Source organism: Elephas maximus, chromosome 8, assembly GCF_024166365.1.
Source record: "Elephas maximus indicus isolate mEleMax1 chromosome 8, mEleMax1 primary haplotype, whole genome shotgun sequence".
Taxonomy (NCBI): Eukaryota; Metazoa; Chordata; class Mammalia; order Proboscidea; family Elephantidae; genus Elephas; species Elephas maximus.
The window spans coordinates 10,189,492-10,213,813 of NC_064826.1; the positions used below are offsets into that span (position 1 = coordinate 10,189,492).

Sequence of the window (24,322 nt, forward strand, 5' to 3'; positions counted from 1 at the left end):
GAGAACATTTTTTTAGTTTTAGATTTTACCAGACATTTCACCAGAGGAAACTAGGCGCTTGTCTTCCGGTTCTCTGCTCTTCAGGGAATGTCCTACCTCGACCAGCACAGAGGAAGAAGCCATCCAGGGCATGCTGTCTATGGCAGGGCTGTACTATTCCGCCTGCTCCCAGAGGCCGGTGTGGAGTGCAGACAATGCTGCCACAGAGAGAGACGCAGTCCAGGATGCCAGTAGCTGCCACAGCAGTGACCGCGAGGCCAGGCCACTGTGTCGTTTTGACAAACCCGTGGGGTGTGGTAAGAAACACAAACCCTCAGTCCCTGTAAAGCAGCTGAAAAGCTCCATAATCCTGGTTTAGGTCAGAGGGCATAAGTAAGGACTGTTTATTGAGCATGTTTCATTGGAAACGCTGTTAAGAATACTGGCCAGAAATCACATAGTGCCGCAAGTTGCAAGTTGTGTAAGGATTCAAGTGTAAGGACCCAAACCGGGAGTTGTCTGGGGCTGAGGAGCCGCTGTTGCACAAAGGTAGGAGTTAGCCCTCTCACCAGCAGTGAAGCTGATCCTGGGGGAGGAGTGTTTCCGTGTCTGGAATGATCTGCTAAGGCTGAGCAAGCCACTCTTCCTCCTGTTATGGGGGACAGTTTCTTTCTGGTTGCGTGGGTCTCTCTCCTACTTGCAAAGGAAGTATTAGGAAAGAGAGCGACTTCCCAGCAGCGTCCGTCCGTGGTCCCCACAGCGTTTGCGTCTCTGTGCCTTCAAAGTTGGAGTGTCTGGAGGACTGGGGAGAAGACGGTGCTACATTAAAACCAACTGCCTGTAGTGACCACTGTGCTCCTTCCTGTGTGGTTGGGAGCTCCACATCCATTTCACTTCATTCTTGAACCCCACCCTCGTTTTACAACTGAAAAGAAAAAGACCTAGTGAAGCTCATTTAACTTGGCTACACTCACACAGCTGTTACTCAGTGGTGTTGGAATTTGAACCCAGCCCAAGACCGTCTGACCCCAAATCTTTGCTTATTGTATAAGAGGAAACTGAGATTCAGAGAGGTGAAGTAACTTGCCTCAAGTTGCGTTGGTAATAAAATAGAGGAGCTCAAATTCAGACCTGGGTTTGTCTGTCTTGCCATTGCTCCTTTCTGTCTCCCCATAATCTCTTCGGTTTCTTGAAAAGAAAGCTTTTATGGAAATGCTGCAAATTTCAGGCAAATATTTGCCTTTATTCTATATGGAAAAATAGACCATTTCTAGAGAGCACGTATTGTGTTTGCTTTGATACCTATGACAGATGGCCGTAGAATTTGACTCTAGGTCCTCCAGCCTCTAGCTCAAAACCTGTCATAGGAAGGCAGTCTTTGAGAGAACTGAAAGAGTTAGCAGGATAGGGAGTGAGCTGCTGCTGCCGTTTTCCTTTTGAGGTGGGGGAGGAGTGTGGTGAAGGTATATGAGTAAATGTTTAAAGGGTAGTTAACATACTTAACTTTAAATAGAAAGTCAAAGTAAAATTGCCGTGAATTTTAAGCATAAGGCTAACTTGGTTCTTTAAGGTCAAGTTTGCGTGAAGCTGATTGAATGAAAACTTCTCTTTAGGACACCAGGTTAAGACTGAAGATCAAGGTGTGAGGACCTCTTCTTGGATTAAACAGTTTGACACAACTTCCAGATTTAACCCTCAGGTATATTTAAGGTTTGAAATGTTAAAAGGAGATTCAGAATTGTCATCAACTTTGTTATTGTTTTTGTTTTTTTTAACGGCAACCAGTTATCAACCACTAGATCCAGGAAGCCACAATACCACAACTAAATGCCCGTTTTTAGGAATTCTGAGATAATGAATTGTGCAAGGCCCACAAATAGAATGTGATCTAGAGAACAGAGCCTGCCGGGGTCTGGTTAGAGTAGGCATCAGAGAGGGAGGGCACCATGGCGGGCCAGGTCACCCCTGATGTCTACATTGCTTTCTCTCTCTGGTTTTTATTTTTGTCCTAAGTTATGATGCAGCTTCAGGAGTTGACTCCTTCACAACCCTTAGATTTCCAGAATGAGGTAGCCATCAGGAGGACGAGCTAATACATGTCAAGAAAAGCAGACTTCAGTCATCTGTGTCCTCTGTCTCTGGGCAGGTAATAACCTCCCTCATCTTCCAGAACATAAGAATGCAGCCTGTTCCCTTCCCTCTTCCTCAGGACCTAAGTAGAAGCCAGAAAGGCATCAAGAAGGAAGGCTCCTCGGAACTCCTCCAGAGGGCACAGAGCAGGAACCACGTGGACAGTAGCGGGTCGGGCCTTCCAAGCGGGAAGTGTGTGCAGAACTCAAGCTTGGTTCCGGGGCCCTGCCAGGTCAGCAGCGGCAGCCTCAGCCCGGAAAGGCCAGGTGGTGAAACTTCCTTGTCAGTTCCCCTCCACCCCACCAAGAGACCTGCGTCGAACCCACCACCTATCAGCAACCAGGCAACTAAAGGTAACGTCCACCTTTCATGGGGCGATGAAGTGTGCCCTGACTGTGCGTGATGGCTGGAGCGGCTGTTGGACATAGCCCTGTACTCGCCCGGGTTGCTTACCACCAAAGGTGTTGCAGATGGCACTGTGACGGCAGTGCCCAGGCCACTGAGGGACTGGAAGAAGGACGCCTAGCAGGGCCCTGAGGATGGGGCAGCGTTCTGGAGGAGGAAACGGGAGGGTACTTAGGGGTTACCTGGCTGAGTTGGGGGAAATGACAGGATAGTCGGCACTAGGGGCTGGGGAGGCAGCTGACACTTGACAAGGTGTGCAGCAGTATCGGAGGACTTGCGTTTCTGCAGCGCAGTGCGGCCAGTACGCAGGCAAGTGGACGTGAAGGGAGGCCTGTGAGTCCCTTGGTACGGTGAGATGGGGGGTCCAAGAGTACAGGTTCCAAGTGCAAATCGGTCCATTCATGACTCCTGAGAGATGGCACAGCGCTCCCTTAAAAATGGAGTCTTCCTGAGGCTGTCCCCAAAGCTGCTTTTGACTTCACATTGCTGTCGCTGTCTTGTAGGTAAACGTCCAAAAAAAGGAATGGCCACAGCCAAACAGCGTCTCGGGAAGATCCTCAAGCTGAACCGAAATGGCCACGCCCGCTTCTTTGTGTGACGTGGCTGCTGGTGTGGCCACTCTTCCCCGGAGCCCGTGGGGACAGGAGCCTGGCGCTGGCCGCCCGCCTGAGATGCGCATGTCCAGTAGAGAACACTGCCCGGGAACAAGTGACCCGATGCTGCATTTTCACTGTGCCACACCCACTCAGCAATAACCGCTCGGACCTGCTGGGGAGAAGGAGGACGAGGGAGAACCTTAAACGAGACCTTGAACTGGAAAGGGCCTCGTGTCAGGGCTTGAATTTCATTTTGTTGTTGGTAGTGTCTTGATTTATTTTCAGTGGTAAGGTAAAGAATTATCGATAATTTATTTAACAGATTTTTTTTTTAAGTTAACAGCCTTTAAATTCTTTCTTTTTTAAAGCTATTTATTTGGAAGATTTTTGGAGAAATATCTCACTAATTTAGATTTAAGAATGTGAAGGTTTTTAAATTATTTTTGATAGCGTGTGTGTTACATGTGGGGAAGAGCCACGGTAACAGTAACTAGTCTGGACTCTTAAATTTGCTATTCAGGTTAAAGTCTTAAACAGGGATTTGATGCATTAATTATTTTAAATTAAGATGTATATGAAAATCATTTTATTTTATATATTTCATGTGTTTTTTATAAGCTATTAGCTTCGCTTTTGCTAACTTCCAAGGTGCATACTGTTATCCAGGTCTATTCCCTTACACCCCTTCCCTCTGCACCCGCCACCGTCCTGCCGGACCCAGCAGGACTCCTTTTTGCAGGAAAAACACTTTCATAGCCAGCATGTGAGAACCACGTAAAAGATTCCACGCATCTCATTTCGTTTGACCTTGCCGTTTTCTCCTAAATATGAAAAATAGGCCTCTGGCATTTTCATTTCTGCTGATGATACATGGGTCCCAAAGAGAACAGCTTTAACACCTTTTTCCTCCTTGTGGGAAAAGTATTATAAGTTTGGTTAAATTGTCATGTTTATAGTTTTTCAAACTACATTTGTAACGACTACAGTAGACCTTCTTTATAGTGCTGGTATGGGGGGATAGGACTGACACCTGCCGCCTAGGCTATACTTTGTGACACTTCGATGCGGTGTACCTGACTTGGTGGAAGATATGAGTTGACTTGGTAGAATCAAACCTGCATAATAATATGCCGTAATATAATAGGATTATACTCTATTAAGTTGTATAGAAGCAAACACGTTGGAGTAGATCTTGTGTGCGTGTGTGTGTGCAGTTTTTTGTTTCTTACCCTCTCAAGAATGATTTAAGGTGTGGATTTGGAGTGAAATGGGTGCTTCTTGCAGTGTCTTCCAGCAGCCCTGACTTAACCGTGTGCATTGCGGTTACAGTCTGGTTGAGCTTTAGGGTATCATCGATCTCCTTGATACATAGTTTTTACTAAATGCCAGTTTTCAGTTGCTTGTAATAGCTTCCATTTTCCTCCCGCACCCCTGTGGCTTAAAAATAAGTGCTTTCTGAGTATAGAGTCTAGAGATGACACCTGATTCTGACTCTACAGCATTTTATAAGTTCCTACAAAGAACATACAGGCAAATAAGATTAAATTTATTTTTATGGAGAAGAAATAGGGCCATACTATGGATTTGTCTTTTTGTACTCAGCAAGGTGGCTGGGTTTTCCCTTCTGTATTAAACATCCCCTGAAGAGGTAGGAAAGAAAATCGAGGCCATCACCTTCCATGGTTGTATCCAGATATGTGTTTTCAGAGAGAAATAGTTCCTACTCTGTCTCCATTTCAGTATTTCATGGAATAAATCTCAAATAGCTTGTGAGTTAATTAGCTTTTTGGCCCGGAGTGACCTGGCTGGCTCTGGACCTTATCTGGTGTCAGGAAGAAGATTCTCCATAGAAACGCCAAGTGTGTAAAAGGCCTGCTGGACCACTGTCTGCACGAGGCCAGAACGCGGGGAGGGGACCGTCAGCCTTTTGATTGGCCGTCTTCTCTCGCAGTGTCCAGAATTTGGGTCTGACTGATCTCACCCACCTTCCCCGTATACTGCCTCACTGTGGTGTTTTGGTTTTACGTAGACACTGTTTTAGCATTATGGCACACGTTTGTTGTTCAGTTGTTTTGTTTTAAGAAATAACCATTTCTTTTCCTAGTACATCACGATCTGGGTTCTTTACATTATTCACAGCTCTCAGTATTTCTAGTTATCTGACTTTTCTTCCTTTAGCCGTAAAAATGGAAATAAAAATTTATTTTTATGGATTAAAATTGTAGCCAGTATCCACCCTGTGTACTCAGGTCGGTAAATGCTAATTTTGAGTAGCCAGTACATGGAATTTTCAAGTGAAGGTGCTGTGGATTCATCTTTGGCAGTTTTAGCCCATTAACTGGCTGAGTGAGAAGACTTGGCGTAAGGTAACGTAACCACTATCACAGATTATACCTCTTTTCTGAGTTGGTGGAAATGCAGCCCTGGACCTGGTGACTCTCCTAGTCAGACTTTCCGGAGTCTGGCTGTGATGTGTCCTTTCTTCTCTCATGGAGAGGACTGGGCGTGGAGGTGACGGCAGTGTCTGGCTGGACTGTGATAGATGGCCTTCCGTCTGTCCCTCAGTCGCATTTGTAAACAGTACTACCACACAGCACAAAAGGAAGACAGCAGGGACAGCGTTTCACCAGTTATAAGCAAGCACATATCTGAGCTAAGAATCCTGACTTAGCGTATGCAGTTCCAACAGTAGCAGTAGGTAACACTTGTCCTGTATTCTAGTGAGCGACTTCTGTTTCCATGGGTCACTGTACTGTAACTCACAACGTCACAGAATCTTACGCTGCCCGGTACTGAGTAATAAATTCAACAGTACAGAAGCGGCAGTTTTATAATAGCATAGCATCCTATAATACAGTGAACTTTTTAAGCATTAGTTAATTTTTAAAGCATATAAAATTGGAAATTAGCACCAAAATCATCTTATAAACTCAGAGAGGAAACACACCCATTTTTATCACTAATTAAATACTGAGCTTAAATGCTGTTCTATTTTTTAATCCTGAATAATTGCTTTTGCAGTGAACTCTTTTGTATTGATTCATTTGAGATCTGCAGGTGCTTGTCAGATACCCACCGCGTGCTCAGAACAGGTGCCCAGCACTACCCGGTCTGCGGAGGGTGTGGAGGTGAAGCCGTAGCCTCTCCCTGGGAGGCATCTTCTCCAGGAGATAAGCAGTATTTGTTTCACGTCCATTCATTAAAAAAAAAAACAATTTTATTAGTACCAACTAGATATTCAGTGGTAGAAGTGGAAGTAAAAAGGACCTGAGTGGTTTTTTTTTTTTTAAGAAACATTTCAAACGTTAATTTCATGTTGGTCATTGAGGGGCCTGTGTGTCATGGAAGGGAGCAGAAGACCAGGCGTCTGTCCAACTTCTGCCGCTTACGTTATCAGCTACGTGCCCTTGAATTAGTCACTCTTCTCCAGCCCTGGCGTTCCCATTTGTAAGCTTGGCTAAAAATGCTTACAATGGTAAACAGTTAAGAAAAATACATAGAAAGGCATTCCTTGATCTGCTAGCACTTCACACTCGCAGAGAATCTATCATTCTTGAAATTCATGGTATAATTGGTAAAAGTAATTCATTAAAAAAGACACCTTTATATGCATTTTTAAATGAAAACTGGTATTATTCAGAGAATTTGTTTCATATGAAACCTGCGCCCAGAGCATTTTTTTTTTTTTTTTCTAGTGCCATCGAGGTACCTAGAAAACCTGAAGCCTCTCTAACCAGGTGCCGAAGTAAAATCAGGCTCCACACTTGAAGTCAAAGTAAAAAAATCAGGTGGTTTATGAACAAGAAAGTGAGAATGTTTATCCTTGAGTATATTAAGATGATTTAAAGTAATGAAAAGATGGTTTTAGTTTTATCTCAAAGGGTAATTAGGCTGCTTTTAGCCCTGCAGATTCTGCATACTCTTCAGGCCCTAGACACAGGGGAGTAAGTCAGGGAGCTAAAGTGCCTGAGGAACTAGAAAGCAAATACAAACAGGTGGTTAGGAAGGCACCCCACGAAGAAGACAGCAGTGGGCTGGGCAACAGCGGCTCACGGGGTAGAGGGAGAAACCACAGCACCGGTGCAGGAAGGGGGACTGGGCCGCGTCCAGAAAAGACTCTGCTTGTCTCATGGTGCTCTCTGCGTGCTAAGACTGCTCCCCAAGGAGGGGGCCGCAGTGCCCGTATGGCCCAGTGGATTGCTGCTAAAAGTAACTCTTGAAGCGGAGCAGCATCTTAATGTTTCACTTGGAGAGATAAGGGCCCTAATATACATTGGAAAATTTGTCAGAAATTCATTTTTCTCCTTAAATATTAAACCAACTGCTCCCTACACAAAGAGCAGCTGAAGATCCCCACTTACTTCCTGAGGCCCGAGTCCTTCACCTAAGCCATGGCGAGGAGGCTCTTTAGCCTAGGAGTGTCCCCAGTAAAGAAAGGAGACAGCAAGACCCAGGTGGGAAGTGTGTCCCTGGTGTCCGGCGCGGATGCTGGGCCCTGCTCTCTGACGCTGCGCAGCCCGTCTGGGGGACAGTGGTGACGAGCTTGCTTGAAGCCACGTGGAAAGAAAGGGGAAGAGTTAGGGCACTCGCTGTATTGCTGATGAACGGAATGTGATTTTAATGCCGTAGCCTTACCAAAAACCCTTCCCTTAATTTGCTTTTCCGTGAACATCATGCCATGTTTGGTATCTCTTACGTAAATTAAAAAATAAGGCCATTGAGAAACAAATGCGTATATCCAAAGCAGTTAGCTTATTGTGATTGAGTGTGGTTTTATGATTGTTTGTTTGCTTGTTTTTGAATCCTTAATGGACAGGGGATGATAATACCCATTTGAAATTCCTGCGCTTCCCTCCTGGATTCCCCTCTCACCCTTGGTGTGCTGTCTAGTGCCCTAAGGCTTTGTCTTGACAAGGGCAACATTCCATATTTTTGGTTGAAACCCTCTGGAGCCCGTATCCTTCCGCCATGTTCCTCTGCTCTGCACTTGGTCACTAACAGACCTCCAAGTCGTTTACTATGCAACTGTGACTTCTCAGTCCTCAAGGGACCTTAACCAGAAAGGCAAACTTGCCTCCACCCAGTTTAATTTTGCCGTTTCCTTTTCAAAACGTCAGCTTTCTTTTTTTCACCCCCAAGATTTTTCACCAAAACAATGATCATAAATGCTGGAATATATAGTATTTTGCAGGGATAAAATAACTCAGACATACTCCTATCACTTCGGTGGGTTTTCGTTGGTAGAAATTACCAGCATTAAATGTAAGATACACTGAGGAGCGTTGACTCCTTGGCCTGAAAGCATTTCTTCACTCTCAAATTCACGAGTAGCTTTTTATTTTTACAGGGCATACATACACCTTCCACATTGTAGCCAGGGACCCGAGGTTTAACTTGCTAAGTGAACCCCAAGGTTATTTTATGTTGCAAAAGAAACCCAAACCAAACTAAGGGCCTTACAGTTTTTGGTTAGACTGAATCAAAAGCTATAACCTCAGTTTTCCCAGAACTAGCTCCTGACTTGGAGAGCAAGTCAGCGGCTGTTCACTATGAAGCAGCACTGACCGGGAGCGCTGCCTGCGTTTCCTCCGGAAAAGACTTTTCTACTTCTGATAGAAATTAAGCCATAACAGTTTCATGCTGTGGAAAGAGGGTAAAAAGGTTCATTTTAAGAGATTATAGACTATGAGCTTTCACATTTACTGTGAGATGTCTAACGCTGCCAGTGCTTCCGCAGGTTTTTGGGGGGGCGGGGGTGGCGATGGGGCGGGGTAGTTTTGGTCTTAGAGTTTACATCTGTGAACTTTGAAAGGGGACAGTTGTTGGCTAAGGTATTTACTAGTTTTGTAGTAATGTTTTGCTAGCCTGACTGACTTCCTTACTGATTTTTATGCCCGTGGTCCGGGGTGACCGTTACCTTTTCTTGTTCTGGAGTTTGCGGAGTCGTCTCATCTGTCTGTCTGTCTGGGCTGATGGTGTGTGTCCTAGCAGGTGCCCACTGGGTGGCCCCAGAGTGTGGTGTGGCTGGGAAGTGGGATGCTGGCGCGTGAAGAGCATCTTTGCCGATTCTGAACAGTATTTCCCGTCTTTTGCCTGCAGGCAGGGAGAGTGTACAGTATTTATTTTGTCTGTTTTTCTTTAAATGTGTAAGTCTTTATGTAGCTTACATTGGCTATGTAGGGGGAGACAGGTGACCTTTTTAAAGTTGTATTTGCTATTCTTTCCAATTTCTGTATTTTAAAATGTTGAAATTAAAATTGTATTTCTTTTATTTTGACTTTTTTTAGCACTCAGTGTATTTTTTGCCCATTTTGTTTGAAAGTATAAATGTTGAAAGTTGTACAAAATGTGTCTTCGAAAGAAAAAAAAACCTGAATTCTATATCCACCTCTGCCTTTCTGTGCCCTTCTCTGCTTATTGGATCGTGGTGGGTTATTTGAAGACGGGAAGCCATGCCGAGCATTTGCTTCTTACTATCTGAGGACGGAAATGTAGAAAGTCCCATGACTCACTGTCCTACTATATGTGTTGCCAGGGAAAGCAGTGGCCACAAGAGAGAGAACAGGAAGGGTGGCCAGCCAGGTGAGGCTGGGATGTGGCCGTGGCACTTGACGGGGAGCACTGAGCACTCCTGGGGCCACGCAGCCTCTGTGTGCCGTGTCAATGTTCGCCTGGTGCCCGGACACAGAGAAGAGCCAGAGGTCATCCCTGTCCTCCAGGCCCTTACCCTAACACGAAACCAGACCCAGAAGTAGCAGGTGACGGTACCATGTGTTCTGGGTACCATGGTGAAAGACAGGCAGGGGGGTCATTCATGCTCAGCAAACTTCTGGATGGGCTGCTGGGTGCCCGGCAGTGGGGAGAAAAGCCTGAAACTCACATAGGACCTTCACCCTGGGTGAGGGAGGAACCAGTGGGGCCTGATAGGAGGAGAGACAGAGGAGCAGGAGCCTTCAGTGTGTGAAGTGAGAGAGGACCAGGGAGCCCTGGGTGTGTGAGGGGAGAGAGGACCAGGGAGCCCTGGGTGTGTGAGGGGTGAGAGGACCAGGGAGCCCTGAGGTCCCTGAGGGGAGAGAGGACTGGGGAGCCCTGAGGTGTGTGAGGGGAGAGAGGACCAGGGAGCCCTGGGTGTGTGAGGGGAGAGAGGACCAGGGAGCCCTGAGGTGTGTGAGGGGAGAGAGGACAAGGGAGCCTGAGGTGTGTGAGGGGTGAGAGGACCAGGGAGCCCTGAGGTCCGTGAGGGGAGAGAGGACCGGGGAGCCCTGAGGTGTGTGAGGGGAGAGAGGACCAGGGAGCCCTGGGTGTGTGAGGGGAGAGAGGACCGGGGAGCCCTGAGGTGTGTGAGGGGAGAGAGGACAAGGGAGCCTGAGGTGTGTGAGGGGTGAGAGGACCAGGGAGCCCTGAGGTCCGTGAGGGGAGAGAGGACCGGGGAGCCCTGAGGTGTGTGAGGGGAGAGAGGACCAGGGAGCCCTGGGTGTGTGAGGGGAGAGAGGACCAGGGAGCCCTGAGGTGTGTGAGTGGAGAGAGGACCGGGGAGCCCTGGGTGTGTGACGGGAGAGAGGACCAGGGAGCCCTGGGTGTGTGAGGGGAGAGAGGACCGGGGAGCCCTGAGGTGTGTGAGGGGAGAGAGGACCAGGGAGCCCTGAGGTGTGTGAGGGGAGAGAGGACCAGGGAGCCCTGGGTGTGTGAGGACCAGGGAGCCCTGGGTGTGTGAGGGGAGAGAGGACCGGGGAGCCCTGAGGTGTGTGAGGGGAGAGAGGACCAGGGAGCCCTGAGGTGTGTGAGGGGAGAGAGGACCGGGGAGCCCTGGGTGTGTGAGGACCAGGGAGCCCTGAGGTGTGTGAGGGGTAAGAGAACCGGGGAGCCCTGAGGTGTGTGAGGGGAGAGAGGACCGGGGAGCCCTGAGGTGTGTGAGGGGAGAGGGGACCGGGGAGCCCTGAGGTGTGTGAGGGGAGAGGGGACCGGGGAGCCCTGAGGTGTGTGAGGGGAGAGGGGACCGGGGAGCCCTGAGGTGTGTGAGGGGAGAGGGGACCGGGGAGCCCTGAGGTGTGTGAGGGGAGAGGGGACCGGGGAGCCCTGAGGTGTGTGAGGGGAGAGGGGACCGGGGAGCCCTGAGGTGTGTGAGGGGAGAGGGGACCGGGGAGCCCTGAGGTGTGTGAGGGGAGAGGGGACGGGGGAGCCCTGAGGTGTGTGAGGGGAGAGGGGACCGGGGAGCCCTGAGGTGTGTGAGGGGAGAGGGGACCGGGAAGCCCTGAGGTGTGTGAGGGGAGAGAGGACCGGGGAGCCCTGAGGTGTGTGAGGGGAGAGAGAACCGGGGAGCCCTGGGTGTGTGAGGACCAGGGAGCCCTGAGGTGTGTGAGGGGTAAGAGAACCGGGGAGCCCTGAGGTGTGTGAGGGGAGAGAGGACCGGGGAGCCCTGAGGTGTGTGAGGGGAGAGGGGACGGGGGAGCCCTGAGGTGTGTGAGGGGAGAGGGGACGGGGGAGCCCTGAGGGGTGAGAGGACCGGGGAGCCCTGAGGTCCGTGAGGGGAGAGAGGACCGGGGAGCCCTGAGGTGTGTGAGGGGAGAGAGGACCGGGGAGCCCTGAGGTGTGTGAGGGGAGAGAGGACCGGGGAGCCCTGAGGTGTGTGAGGGGAGAGAGGACCGGGGAGCCCTGAGGTGTGTGAGGGGAGAGAGGACCGGGGAGCCCTGAGGTGTGTGAGGGGAGAGGGGACCGGGGAGCCCTGAGGTGTGTGAGGGGAGAGGGGACCGGGGAGCCCTGAGGTGTGTGAGGGGAGAGGGGACCGGGGAGCCCTGAGGTGTGTGAGGGGAGAGAGGACCGGGGAGCCCTGAGGTGTGTGAGGGGAGAGAGGACCGGGGAGCCTGAGGTGTGTGAGGAGAGAGAGGACCGGGGTGCCCTGGGTGTGTGAGGGGTGAGAGGACCGGGGAGCCCTGAGGTGTGTGAGGGGAGAGAGGACCGGGGAGCCCTGAGGTGTGTGAGGGGAGAGAGGACCGGGGAGCCCTGAGGTGTGTGAGGGGAGAGAGGACCGGGGAGCCCTGAGGTGTGTGAGGGGAGAGAGGACCGGGGAGCCCTGAGGTGTGTGAGGGGAGAGAGGACCGGGGAGCCCTGAGGTGTGTGAGGGGAGAGAGGACCGGGGAGCTCTGAGGTGTGTGAGGGGAGAGAGGACCGGGGAGCCCTGAGGTGTGTGAGGGGAGAGAGGACCGGGGAGCCCTGAGGTGTGTGAGGGGAGAGAGGACCGGGGAGCCCTGAGGTGTGTGAGGGGAGAGAGGACCAGGGAGCCCTGGGTGTGTGAGGACCGGGGAGCCCTGAGGTGTGTGAGGGGAGAGAGGACCGGGGAGCCCTGAGGTGTGTGAGGGGAGAGACCGGGGAGCCCTGAGGTGTGTGAGGGGAGAGAGGACCGGGGAGCCCTGAGGTGTGTGAGGGGAGAGAGGACCGGGGAGCCCTGGGTGTGTGAGGACCGGGGAGCCCTGAGGTGTGTGAGGGGTAAGAGAACCGGGGAGCCCTGAGGTGTGTGAGGGGAGAGAGGACCGGGGAGCCCTGAGGTGTGTGAGGGGAGAGAGGACCGGGGAGCCCTGAGGTGTGTGAGGGGAGAGAGGACCGGGGAACCCTGAGGTGTGTGAGGGGAGAGAGGACCGGGGAGCCCTGAGGTGTGTGAGGGGAGAGAGGACCGGGGAGCCCTGAGGTGTGTGAGGGGAGAGAGGACCGGGGAGCCCTGAGGTGTGTGAGGGGAGAGAGGACCGGGGTGCCCTGGGTGTGTGAGGGGTGAGAGGACCGGGGAGCCTGAGGTGTGTGAGGGGAGAGAGGACCGGGGAGCCCTGAGGTGTGTGAGGGGAGAGAGGACCGGGGAGCCCTGAGGTGTGTGAGGGGAGAGAGGACCTGGGAGCCTGAGGTGTGTGAGGGGAGAGAGGACCAGGGTGCCCTGGGTGTGTGAGGGGTGAGAGGACCGGGGAGCCCTGAGGTGTGTGAGGGGAGAGAGGACCGGGGAGCCCTGAGGTGTGTGAGGGGAGAGAGGACCGGGGAGCCCTGAGGTGTGTGAGGGGAGAGAGGACCGGGGAGCCCTGAGGTGTGTGAGGGGAGAGAGGACCGGGGAGCCCTGAGGTGTGTGAGGGGAGAGAGGACCGGGGAGCCCTGAGGTGTGTGAGGGGAGAGAGGACCGGGGAGCCCTGAGGTGTGTGAGGGGAGAGAGGACCGGGGAGCCCTGGGTGTGTGAGGACCGGGGAGCCCTGAGGTGTGTGAGGGGTAAGAGAACCAGGGAGCCCTGAGGTGTGTGAGGGGAGAGAGGACCGGGGAGCCCTGAGGTGTGTGAGGCGAGAGAGGACCGGGGAGCCCTGAGGTGTGTGAGGGGAGAGAGGACCGGGGAGCCCTGGGTGTGTGAGGACCGGGGAGCCCTGAGGTGTGTGAGGGGTAAGAGAACCAGGGAGCCCTGAGGTGTGTGAGGGGAGAGAGGACCGGGGAGCCCTGAGGTGTGTGAGGGGAGAGGGGACGGGGGAGCCCTGAGGGGTGAGAGGACCGGGGAACCCTGAGGTGTGTGAGGGGAGAGAGGACCGGGGAGCCCTGAGGTGTGTGAGGGGAGAGAGGACCGGGGAGCCCTGGGTGTGTGAGGGGAGAGAGGACGGGGGAGCCCTGAGATGTGGGAGGGGAGAGGACCGGGGAGCCCTGGGTGTGTGGAGGGGAAGAGGACCAGGGAGGCCTGGGTCTGTGAAGGGGATGAATGGCTTTCTGCGTAAGAAGGGTGCTGCCATGAGGGAAGGCAGAGGGAAGGGGTTCCTGGGCAGGTGAGTCGTGGTGAGCAGGTGAGTCGAGAGCCTGTGGTACTTGCACAGCATTTGCGTTGGCTTCACGGAGCTGCCACGTGGAAGCCATGTTGGAGGCAAGAGCCAGATGGGAGAGGCCTGGGTGTCACGTTAAGGACTTGGGGACGGGTTAGTCAGGTCACCAGCTTTTAACTGGTCACTAGTCAGATTTCTGTTTTACTGGATTACCCTAGGGGCCTTGGTAGTCCAGTGGTAAATGTTGGGCTGCTAACCAAAATGTCAGTAGTTCATATCCATCAGCAGCTCCTTGGAAACCCTATGGAGCAGTTTTACTCTGTACTATAGGGTTGCTATGAGTCATTGGTTGTGGATTATCCTAATAACAATGAGAAAAAGTAATCTGAAAGGAATACAACTAGAGGCAGGGAGAAGAGATAAGAGGATATTTCAAAACCTAGTTATTAAAAAACAAAAATGGCTTGGGATAGAGAAGGGGGTTAAATTAGAGAACCACGTAGGAAGTCTGTCCACCAGGCCTTCCTGATGAGAGTGCTGTATCCATTCCACAAATACCAACTGACCAACTGCAGTCTCCCAGGTACTGTGCTAGTGCCGGTCTGAAGAGCCAACAGATGAGGCCTCCAGGGGCCGTGTCAGGTGGAAAAGCAGGGACAGCCAGGGGTCTTGGCTAACGCGTTGGCTGGTGATGGCAGTGTCAGCACCAGAGACAGAGAACATCAGCATTGATGTGGGCGTGTCATGAGAAAGTTCAGTCTTGCAGCCTTGAGGGCTGTGGCTGGGCCAGGTCTGTGAGGTGGGATAAGGTCCTGCCTAGGAGGGCTGAGGGAGGAGCAGTGGGTCAAGGAGGAGGTACATTGGGGCAGCAGCAGGTAAAGGGCAGAAGACAGCCAGCCGAGGAAGGCGACGGGAAGTGGGCCAAGCCCACTCTGGAGAAAGAACAAGGGCCATTCATGGAAACCAGGGGCACAGGAGGGCCGAAGACCTATCGGCTCTCCTGTGCCTTTCCACCTGTTGTCAAGGTGGGTCCCTGGGTGGTGCAAATGGTTACACACTCAGCTGCTAACCGAAAGGTTGGCAGTTTGAACTAACCTGGAGGCACCTCGGAATAAAGCCTTGGCAATCCACTTTTGAAAAGTCACAGCTATGAAAACCCTATAGAGCACAGTTCTACTCTGCACACATGGGGGCGCCATCCTCTCCTTAAGGCCTGCAAAACAAAAACACACCTTGGAAGTAAGTTAAATCTTTATCTTCTTACTGGCCTGCTTGACCGAAACCTAAATCTGAACAGATTTGCTCTTGTTTTGTAGAAGTCTACATAAACCCATTGCAGTTGAATTGATTCCAACTAATAGTGACCCAAAAGGACCCAAGGAGCAGCTGGTGGATTTAAACTGCCAACCTTTTGGTTAGCAGCTGAGCCCTTAACCACTGTGTCACCAAGTAGACTTTTAATTATTAAAGAGGGATAGGTAGAGTCTTTAATTCAGGAATGGTGTATGTTCTCAAAATTTCTTTGTGAACACCTGTTTTGGACTGAAAGTGTATCTTCTTACAGGGAGTTTTCTGTCCCTCAGTTTGACTAACTTGAGCAGCTGACCTTCCCAGGGCTGGCACCCAGGAAAGAATGAGGGTCCCTTCCAGATCCACCTATTCGGGGAGGAGTGCTGTAATGAGTGGCCGTTAATGGACACTGTTAAAATGTGTGACCCTAATATGAATTTCCCTAGTGTCTGAGTGGGAGTGTGAGAGGAGACAGCCCCACACATGCCCTCCCCCAGACCTGGAAATGGCCCTGCGGATGGTATGGCCAGCATGGCACTGCCCCCTGCCCTCACAGCCCCCAGCTCTGGGATGGGGCAGCCCAACAGGAGGGAGGAGAAACAGCCTCTCTCCTGCCGTCCTTCACGTGGAGGCCTCCCTCCAGGGCCCACCGCCCACCCTCCATCTGCAGAACTACTCTTTATACTAGTGTTCTGATTCTCAACTGTAGACTCACCTGCTTCTAGGCCAGAGATAGCAAAAGGAACAAAGAGAAACCAGGGCCCTAGAATAGAAAAGGATGTGTGGAAACCCACTACGGGGCAAACATTCTCAGTAACGGGAAGAAATCCCATTTGGCCCGCTCCCGAGCTCCTATTCTAGAACTGCCCTCCCTGCGTTTCTGGGCACCCACGGGGCGTCTCGCCTGGGTATACCATGACGCCATCCTCCTGGCCATCACTGGGGGTGCAGCACGTGTTTCCACTGACCAGCCCTGCCCCCAAGCCTCCAACTTCAGTTTTTCTATCCAACCCCTAATCTTGGGAATTCTGTTATCCTTTAGACGGATCCAGGCTCAGCCTTGTCTCTCTACCCCTCAGTCCTCACGGGGCGGGGGGACTAGACCGTTCACCTGTCGCCTGCAGGGAGGGAGGCAGTGGTGACTGGCTAGTTCAACCACGCACCCAGTGGGGTCCGAGCAGGAGCAGGTTACCCAATAAGCAAAGTAAGCACAGACTTACTTGTGCTTATTTACTAATCTGTAGTGAACGACTTCACATGGTTTTGATCACGTTTGATCAAATCCGTGTCAGGGACTGTAAATTTGAAAAGAGGCTTTGATTCTATAGGAAGGTGCTCTGGGGTTGGTTGGGAGAGAGACAGATGTCAGCCACACCTAGGAGCAGAATCTTTGATGGGATGCAAAAATGTGAAATTGTTCACTACAGATCAGTAAGTAAACACAAATAAGCCTATGCTTACCTTGCTTATTGAGTAATCCACCCATGGCTGTCCAAGGCTGGGACGGCACATCCACACCACAATTCTTTATCCCAGACTTCTGGGCTCTTTTTGCACGCCGGCCACTGCCGAAATTCCCCTTTCCTCAGATGCTGCTCTTGATTTGGGGAAAGGGTGTGGACCTGTGCCTGCGACCGTCCTCTTTGCTCTTGGTCCCACCCATTAGACTCCGAAGTACAAAGGCCAAGCACTGACTCCGGAGCCGGAGTTAAATGGGTGAGATCCTGGCTCTGCTGCTAACCAGCTGATGGTGAGCAAGGGACACAGCCTTTTGGTGCCTCAGTTTCCTCTTGTGTGACATACCTACCTCATTAGGTTGCTCAGGGGATTAAATGAATGAAAACACAGAGCACTGAGGACAGTGCCTGGTACAGGGTGAACATTATGTCCTGTAATTCCACATCTGTCCTGCTCTGTGCAGCCCCTTGAGGCCTGTGTCATCCGACACTGACCAGTGCCAAAGAAGGGACTCGTCCAAGTGACCACCACGAGGAGCAAGGTTGGACTAAAGATGGGACATACACAAGAGGAGAAGGGGACAGTCAACCAAAACCATTAGGCTGGGGGCCATGGGGGTGGGCCTCTCCCAAACTGCTGGGAGGAGGGGCTCTGACACTCAGACTGGCCCCTAGAGGCGTGTCTGCCCTCATCTTTGACAAGTGACTGCTGGATCCAGTACATACGCAGACAGTGTAACCTGTGAGAGCTGGAACTCCGCGGGACTGCCTTGTTTTTCATTCCAGGTGTTGCAAGTTTTGTGCCTTTGACAGGGTGGACTCTTACCATTTTCAATCGCTCAATTTATTGGAAAATATTTGAGTTTTCCTTCTCTGACAGGTTTCTCCCTGAGACAAATGATAACTCTCAGAGAATAAAGTTAATAAATCCACATTAAAAAAACAAAACAAAAAAAGACATTTTTCTTACCACAAGCTCATCTGCACAGATGCCTCTGAGCATGTATGGTGGCCAGGGCATGAGAGTGGGAATCCCTACGGAACCATCCACCTGGCACTACCCTCAGAACGGTCACTTTACCTGGCCCAGATGGAACTCAGGAACAGGGCTTCTAGCCCCACACACCCAGAGCAAATTCCCTAGGCATTAACATGGTTCCAGCTGGGTGGTGGGGTTATGGGTAATGGTGGTGGTCTTTATTCCTTCATCAAATACTAATTGAATATCAGGGTGCTGGGCTGGGCCCTGGGGTGATGAATGGAATGAGGCAGCCCCAGCCCTTTGGTCAGAGTGGGGTTCCTGGACAACAGACAAGTGAGGACTCACTGAGAGGCCAGAGCCTGATCCTGCATGGCACACCGTCCGGGGCCTGGCATTAAGCCCAGATCAGCAGGGCCACTTCCCCTTCCCTCTTGGGGAGCGTTGGCTGTGTCCATCCATCAAGGACGTCCCATGACTTGAACCTCAGAGTGTTCGTGGAGACTGTTGGGGTTCTTCCTAGTGGCCTTTGATCGTTTTGACCCTGACCATATGCCCATCTGTTAGCTCTGCTGCTTTGGTGGCTGCCCAAGGGCATTGCAGCCACCCTGCCCAGATGAAGTGCAGAGGGCAGACAGGCATGGGATGTTTCTTGTTCCTTGCAGGCTACCCGGTGGCCAGCACAGAGCAGGGACAAGCTTGGAGGGTGCTACGCTCCAGAGCACCCTGCACAGTCAGACTGAGGCTGGGACCTGGCTGCTCCGCCTTACCTGTCTGGCTCCTCCCACCCTCATAGCAGTTGCTCCTGGGAACGTTTCCTTAATGAATCACCTGCAGGAGAATCAAGTCTCAGGGACCACTTCTGGGGAACCAGACCTGAAACAAGGGAGCAACCTCCCCTTTTGCTCCCAGAAGTCCCTTAAAAACCAAAAAAAAAAAAAAAAATTTGCTGTCGAGTGAATTTTGACTCATAGCAACCCTATAGGACAGAGTAGAACTGCCCCACAGAGTTTCCAAGGAGTACCTGGTGGATTCGAACTGCTAACCTTTTGGTGCAGCTACAGCACTTAACCACTACGCTACCAGGTTTCCAGAAATCACTTAGTGCCTGTGAAAACTGGCTGTCATCCTCTGCAGAAACCAGCTCTGTGCAATGCAAATTTCTCAAGGGCAGACTGGTCAGGGCACCAAATCACCTGGCCCTGCTCTACGACCGAGCCCTGTTGGTGCAGTGGTTAAGGGTTTGGCTGCTAACTGAAACACTGTTAGTTCAAACCCACCAGTTGTTCCATGGGAGAAAAATGTGGCAGTCAGCTGTCTTAAAGACTTCAGGCCTGGAAACCCTGTGGGGCAGCTCTCCTCTGTCCTACAGGCTTGCTGTGAGTTGGAGTTGGCCCAATGGCAGTGGGTTTGGTTCTTTTGGTTTTTGCTCTATGGTTGTGCAGACAATGGACTCCCCATTCCTTATCATTACACACTGACGACAGGCCACACAGTGATTCTTCCCAGAACAATGGAGGTCTGCTCCAAGCAAAGGCCATCTTCACATAAAGAGCACAGGGACATTTGAAAAAGAACAGATGTGCTCCTTAAATAAAGGTTCAATGTCCTTATAGCAGGGCCCTACTACATTTCAAGTAACTGCTTTCTGATGACTGCCTTCTATCTATCCTTCCACCTCTTTTACCTTGCATGTCTTCGTTGTTACTGTCATGGATTGAATTATGTCCCCCAAAAATATGTGTATCAACTTGGTTAGGCCATGATTTTCAGTATTCTATGGTTGTCCTCCATTTTGTGATTGTGATTTTATGTTAGGATTAGAGTGGGATTGTAACATTCTTACCAGGTCACATTCCTGAGCCAATATAAAGGGAGTTTCACTGGGGTGTGGCTTGCACCTCCTTTTATCTCTCAAGAGATAAAAGAAAAGGGAAGTAAGCAGAGAGTTGGGGACCTCATACCACCAAGAAAGCAGCACCAGGAGCAGAGCACGTCCTTTGGACCTGGGTTCCCTGCGCCTTAGAAGCTCCTTGACCGGGGCAGAGTGATGACCAGGAATCTTCCTCCAGAGCCGACAGAGAGAGAGGAAGCCTGGAGCTGACACCCTGAATTTGGACTTGTAACCTACTAGACTGTGAGAGAATAAATTTCTCTTTGTTAAAGCCATCCACTTGTGGTATATCTGTTATAGCAGCATTGGATGACTAAGACAGTTACTTATACAATTTGTCTCTATTGTGTATTTATTAATGATATATCATGTTTTCTCATCACTGCAATCACTTTTGGATCCAATGCACATTTTCAATCCCTACTTTTTTTACTGTCTACACTATCATTTCCACCCTTCAGTGTGATTAGTTACTTTTGTGTGTGGCCTTCCGGAAACCCTGGTGGCGTAGTGGTTAAGTGCTACGGCTATTAACCAAAGGGCTGGCAGTTTGAATCCGCCAGGCGCTCCTTGGAAACTTGGGCAGTTCTACTCTATCCTATAGGGTCGCTGTGAGTCGGAATCGACTCAAGGGCACTGGGTTTGGTTTTTTTTGGTTTCGTGTGGCCTTTCTAGCCATGGTCTTGTAACTCTCACCCAGGTGATTGGGCGGGACTGTCTGATAATGTAATTGTGGCCCACCAAGGGGATTGGTCAGTCTTGCTTTAAAAAAGAGCCAATTCCAGAGCAGAGAGGAGGAGCCCACCACCACCAAGAAAGGAGAGACCAGCAGAAGAGACCCGGCAGCAGGCAGCAGGAGATGGCACAGTGGGCTTCCCAGCCCATGGAAAGAGAAAGCTGAATGCCTTTGGGCAGAGACTGAGGGCCAGGGAGAGGTGTGCCTTTGAGCACAGCTGGGAAGAGGCTATCCTGATGGAAGAACTGTATCTTGAGTGTTCCTGATCCTGAACTGTAACTGTTACTTCCCTAATAAACTCCATAATTGTGAGTAATGTCTGCGAGTTCTCTGTGGCCATTGCAACGAATTATCGAATGCAGTAGAGAGTCCTATGGTAGGAATGGTTGGCGTCAGAACTGGTAAAGGTGGCAGAGAGAGGAGGCATGTCTGACCTCTAACTCATAGGATTCAGCCTTGGCCTGTTGATCTTGATTCCGCTTCCCCTTGTGAATTTGGAGGCGGTCAGACTCTACCTGCATGCCATTTTTACACACCCCGTTCACCTTTGCTTTTCTTCCATCTCACTGCCTCAGGTCGATTCCAACTTATGGTGACCCCATGTATTACAGAGTAGAACTGCTGCAAAGAGTTTTCTTGGCTATGATCTTTACAGAAGCAGGTCACCAGGCATTTCTTCAGCAGTGCCATTGGATGGGTTCAAACTGGCAACCTTTAGGTTAGTAGTCTAGCGCAAACCATTTCCTTCCATACCTAGGTTGATTTCATGATCTATTCAAACAATGTGTCCTTTGCAAAGGTCCCCAAAAACTTGACCTGATCGCCCTACATCTTACTCAAAAGGTAAAACCCCAACCCAAGTTAAACCCAACTTCTCTGCAATTCAGAAGCAACTGACCTCTGTTGGAAAAAACCAATCCCATAACTAGGTTGACTGGCTCAATTTTATGCCCTTTCAGCTTAAATGGGACTTAACATTGCCTGGCAATCCCATGTTTCCCGGCAAACTTGACGTTTCAGTCTCTGGACCCAACCAAACCCATTGCCGTTGAGTCAATTCTGATTCATAGCCATCCTATAAGACAGAGTAGAACTGCCTCATAGGGTTTCCAAGGCTGCAAATCTTTATGGAAGCAGACTGCCACGTCTTTCTCCTGTGGAGAGGCTTAGTGGGTTAGAACTGCCGACCTTGAAGTTAGCAGTCAAGCACTTAACCACTGTGCCACCAGGGCTCCTAATCTCTGGACACCTGACTCAAATCTTCTCCTCCCTTCCAGCTACCAGTCTAATCCTCTCCTGGCTGGTGATCTTCCTTCACACTTCCCTGAGAAAACAGAAGGTCCTCCCCCAAGGCTAGGGATGAGTCCACTTGGGCTACACCCTTCCTTTCTCACTTCCCTCCTGTCTTTGTGTCCCAGTGCTGCTGTAACAAAAAACCACAAAGAGGGTGGCTTTAAACAACAGAAATTTATGGTCTCATAGTTCTGGAGGGAGGACGGGAGTCTGAGATCAGAGCGTAGGCCATTGTCACAGAGTGAGTTGTGCCCCCGAAAATATCTGTCAACTTGGCCAGTATTGTGTGATTCCCAGTATTGTGTGATTGCACACCATTTTGTCATCTGATATGATATTCCTATGTGTTATAAATCCTACCTCTATGACGTTACTGAAGTGGGATTAGCGGCAGTTATGTTAATGAGGCAGGACTCAATATACAAGATTAGGTTGTGTTTTAAGTCAATCTCTTTTGAGATATTAAAGAGAGAACCTAGTAGACACGGGAGACCTAATACCATCAAGAAAGTAGCGCTGGGAGCAGAGTGCATCCTTTGGACTCGGGGTCCCTGTGCTGAGAAGCTCCTAGTCTGAGGGAAGATAGATGACAAGGACTTTCCGCATAGCTGACAGAAGGAGAAATCCTTCCTCTGGAGCTGATGCCCTGAATTTGGACTTCTAGCCTACCAGACTGTGAGAGAATAAACTTCTGTTTGTTGAAGCCATCCACTTGTGGTATTTCTGTTATGGCAGCACTAGATAACTAAGACAGCCATGTTGATTCCTTCTGAGACTCTGAAGAAGAATCTCTTCTGTGTCCCTCTTCTAGCTTCTGGTGGCTCCAAGCATACATTGTCTTTGCAGCTGCAGCGCCACATGGCATCCTTCCTCTGTCTCCCTGTCTCTGTGTCTCTCCTCCCTTTTTATAAAGACAGCACTCAGATTGGATTAGGACCCACCCAACTCGAGTATGACCTCATTATAACTTAATAAGATTTTCGAAGACTCTATTTCCAAACAGGGTCATGTTCACAGGCACAGAAGCTAGGACTTCAACATATCTTTTTGGGAGACACAATTCAACCCATAACACCTCCTGTTATGACAGAAGTTCCTTCCTCCATTAAGTTCCTCATTAAGGGGGACTTCTAAGTCAACTGGCAAAATAAATTCTATTATGAAAACATTCTGCATCCCACTTTGAAGTGTGGCGTCTGGGGTCTTAAATGCTAACAAGCGGCCATCTAAGATGCATCAATTGGTCTCAACCCACCTGGGTCAAAGAAGAATGAAGAACACCAAGGTCACGCGATAACTGTGAGCCCAAGAGACAGAAAGGGCCACATGAACCAGAGACTTACATCATCCTGAGACCAGAAGAACTAGATGGTGCCCAGCCACAACCGATGACTGCCCTGACAGGGAGCACAATAGAGAACCCCTGAGAGAGCAGGAGAACAGTGGGATACAGACCCCAAATTCTCATAAAAAGACCAGACTTAATGGTCTGACTGAAACTAGAAGAATCCCGGTGGTCATGGTCCCCAAACCTTCTATTGGCCCAGGACAGGAACCATTCCCGAAGACAACTCATCAGACATGGAAGGGACTGGTCAATGGGCTGGAGAGAGATGCCGATGAAGAGTGAGCTACTTGTATCAGGTAGACACTTGAGACTGTGTTGGCATCTCCTGTCTGGAGGAGAGATGGGAGGGTAGAGAGGATTAGAAACTGGCAAAATGGTCACGAAAGGAGAGACTGGAAGGTGGGAGTGGGCTGACTCATTAAAAAAAAAAAAAAAAAGACATTAGGGGGAGAGTAAAAGGGAGTATGGAGTAAGGTGTATATAAGCTTATATGTTACAGACTGACTTGATTTGTAAACTTTCACTTGAAGCACAATAAAAATTATTTTAAGAAAAAAGGTTCCCCATTAAGGAGCAGCACACTCCTCTTTATCCTCTAGTTAACCCCTCTAGTTGATTTACTGTGTTGTTCAAGTCTTCTATTTCCTTGATATTTTATGTACTTGTTCTATCCATTATTGAAAGTAGAATATTAAAGTCTTCAACTATTATTGTTGAATTGTCTATTTTTCCCTTCAATTCTGTCAGTTTTTTGCATCAAGTATTTTGGGGCTCTTTTGTTAGGTGCATATATGTTTATAATTGTTATATATTTTTGATAGATTGAGTCATTTATCATTATAAAATGTCCTTTGTTTCTAGTAACGATGTTTGTCTTAAAGTCTATTTTGTCTTATATTAGTATAGTCACTCCAGCGCTCTTTCCTCTTTTCTTTTTTCATGATTTTATTTTTGCTGTTGTTTTTGAGAACATACACAGCAGAACATATACCAGTTCAACAATTTCTACATGTATAATTCAGTCACTCATAAACTCGACGGCAGTGGGGTGGGTTAATTCAGTCACATTGATTACATTCTTCAAGTTGCATAACCATTCTCACCCTACTTTTTTGAATTCACTCCAGCTCTCTTTTGATTACCATTTCCATGGTATATCTTTTCTATCCTCTTCTTTCAACCTATTTGTGTCTTTGGATCTAAAGTGTATGTGTTGTAGACAGCATTATAGTTGGATACATATATATTTTAAATCTATCCCAAAAATCTTTGCCTTTTGATTGGAGAGTTTAGTCCATTCATGTTTAATGTAATTACAAATAAGGTAGGATTTTTGTCTCTTTTTGCTATTTTCTATATGTCTTATTTCTTTTTAGTTCCTCAAGTCATCTATTACTGCTTTCTTTTGTGTAAGACATTTTCTAGCATACTGTATTAATTCTCTTG

At 49.7% G+C, this 24,322-nt stretch overlaps 1 protein-coding gene across 2 annotated transcripts in view; it reads left to right on the forward strand.

Moving 5' to 3' along the window:
* KDM7A (lysine demethylase 7A) overlaps window positions 1–9,387 on the forward strand; it is an 82,906-nt gene extending 73,519 nt beyond the window's left edge. For both annotated transcript variants that reach the window (XM_049893179.1, XM_049893180.1), the window contains 4 exons: window positions 85–296; window positions 1,593–1,678; window positions 2,189–2,462; window positions 3,018–9,387. In XM_049893179.1, coding sequence (XP_049749136.1) covers window positions 85–296; window positions 1,593–1,678; window positions 2,189–2,462; window positions 3,018–3,112 — 667 coding nt within the window. In that variant the 3' untranslated portion in view covers window positions 3,113–9,387. The remainder of the gene's footprint in view (window positions 1–84; window positions 297–1,592; window positions 1,679–2,188; window positions 2,463–3,017) is intronic.
* Window positions 9,388–24,322: the final 14,935 nt, after the last annotated feature.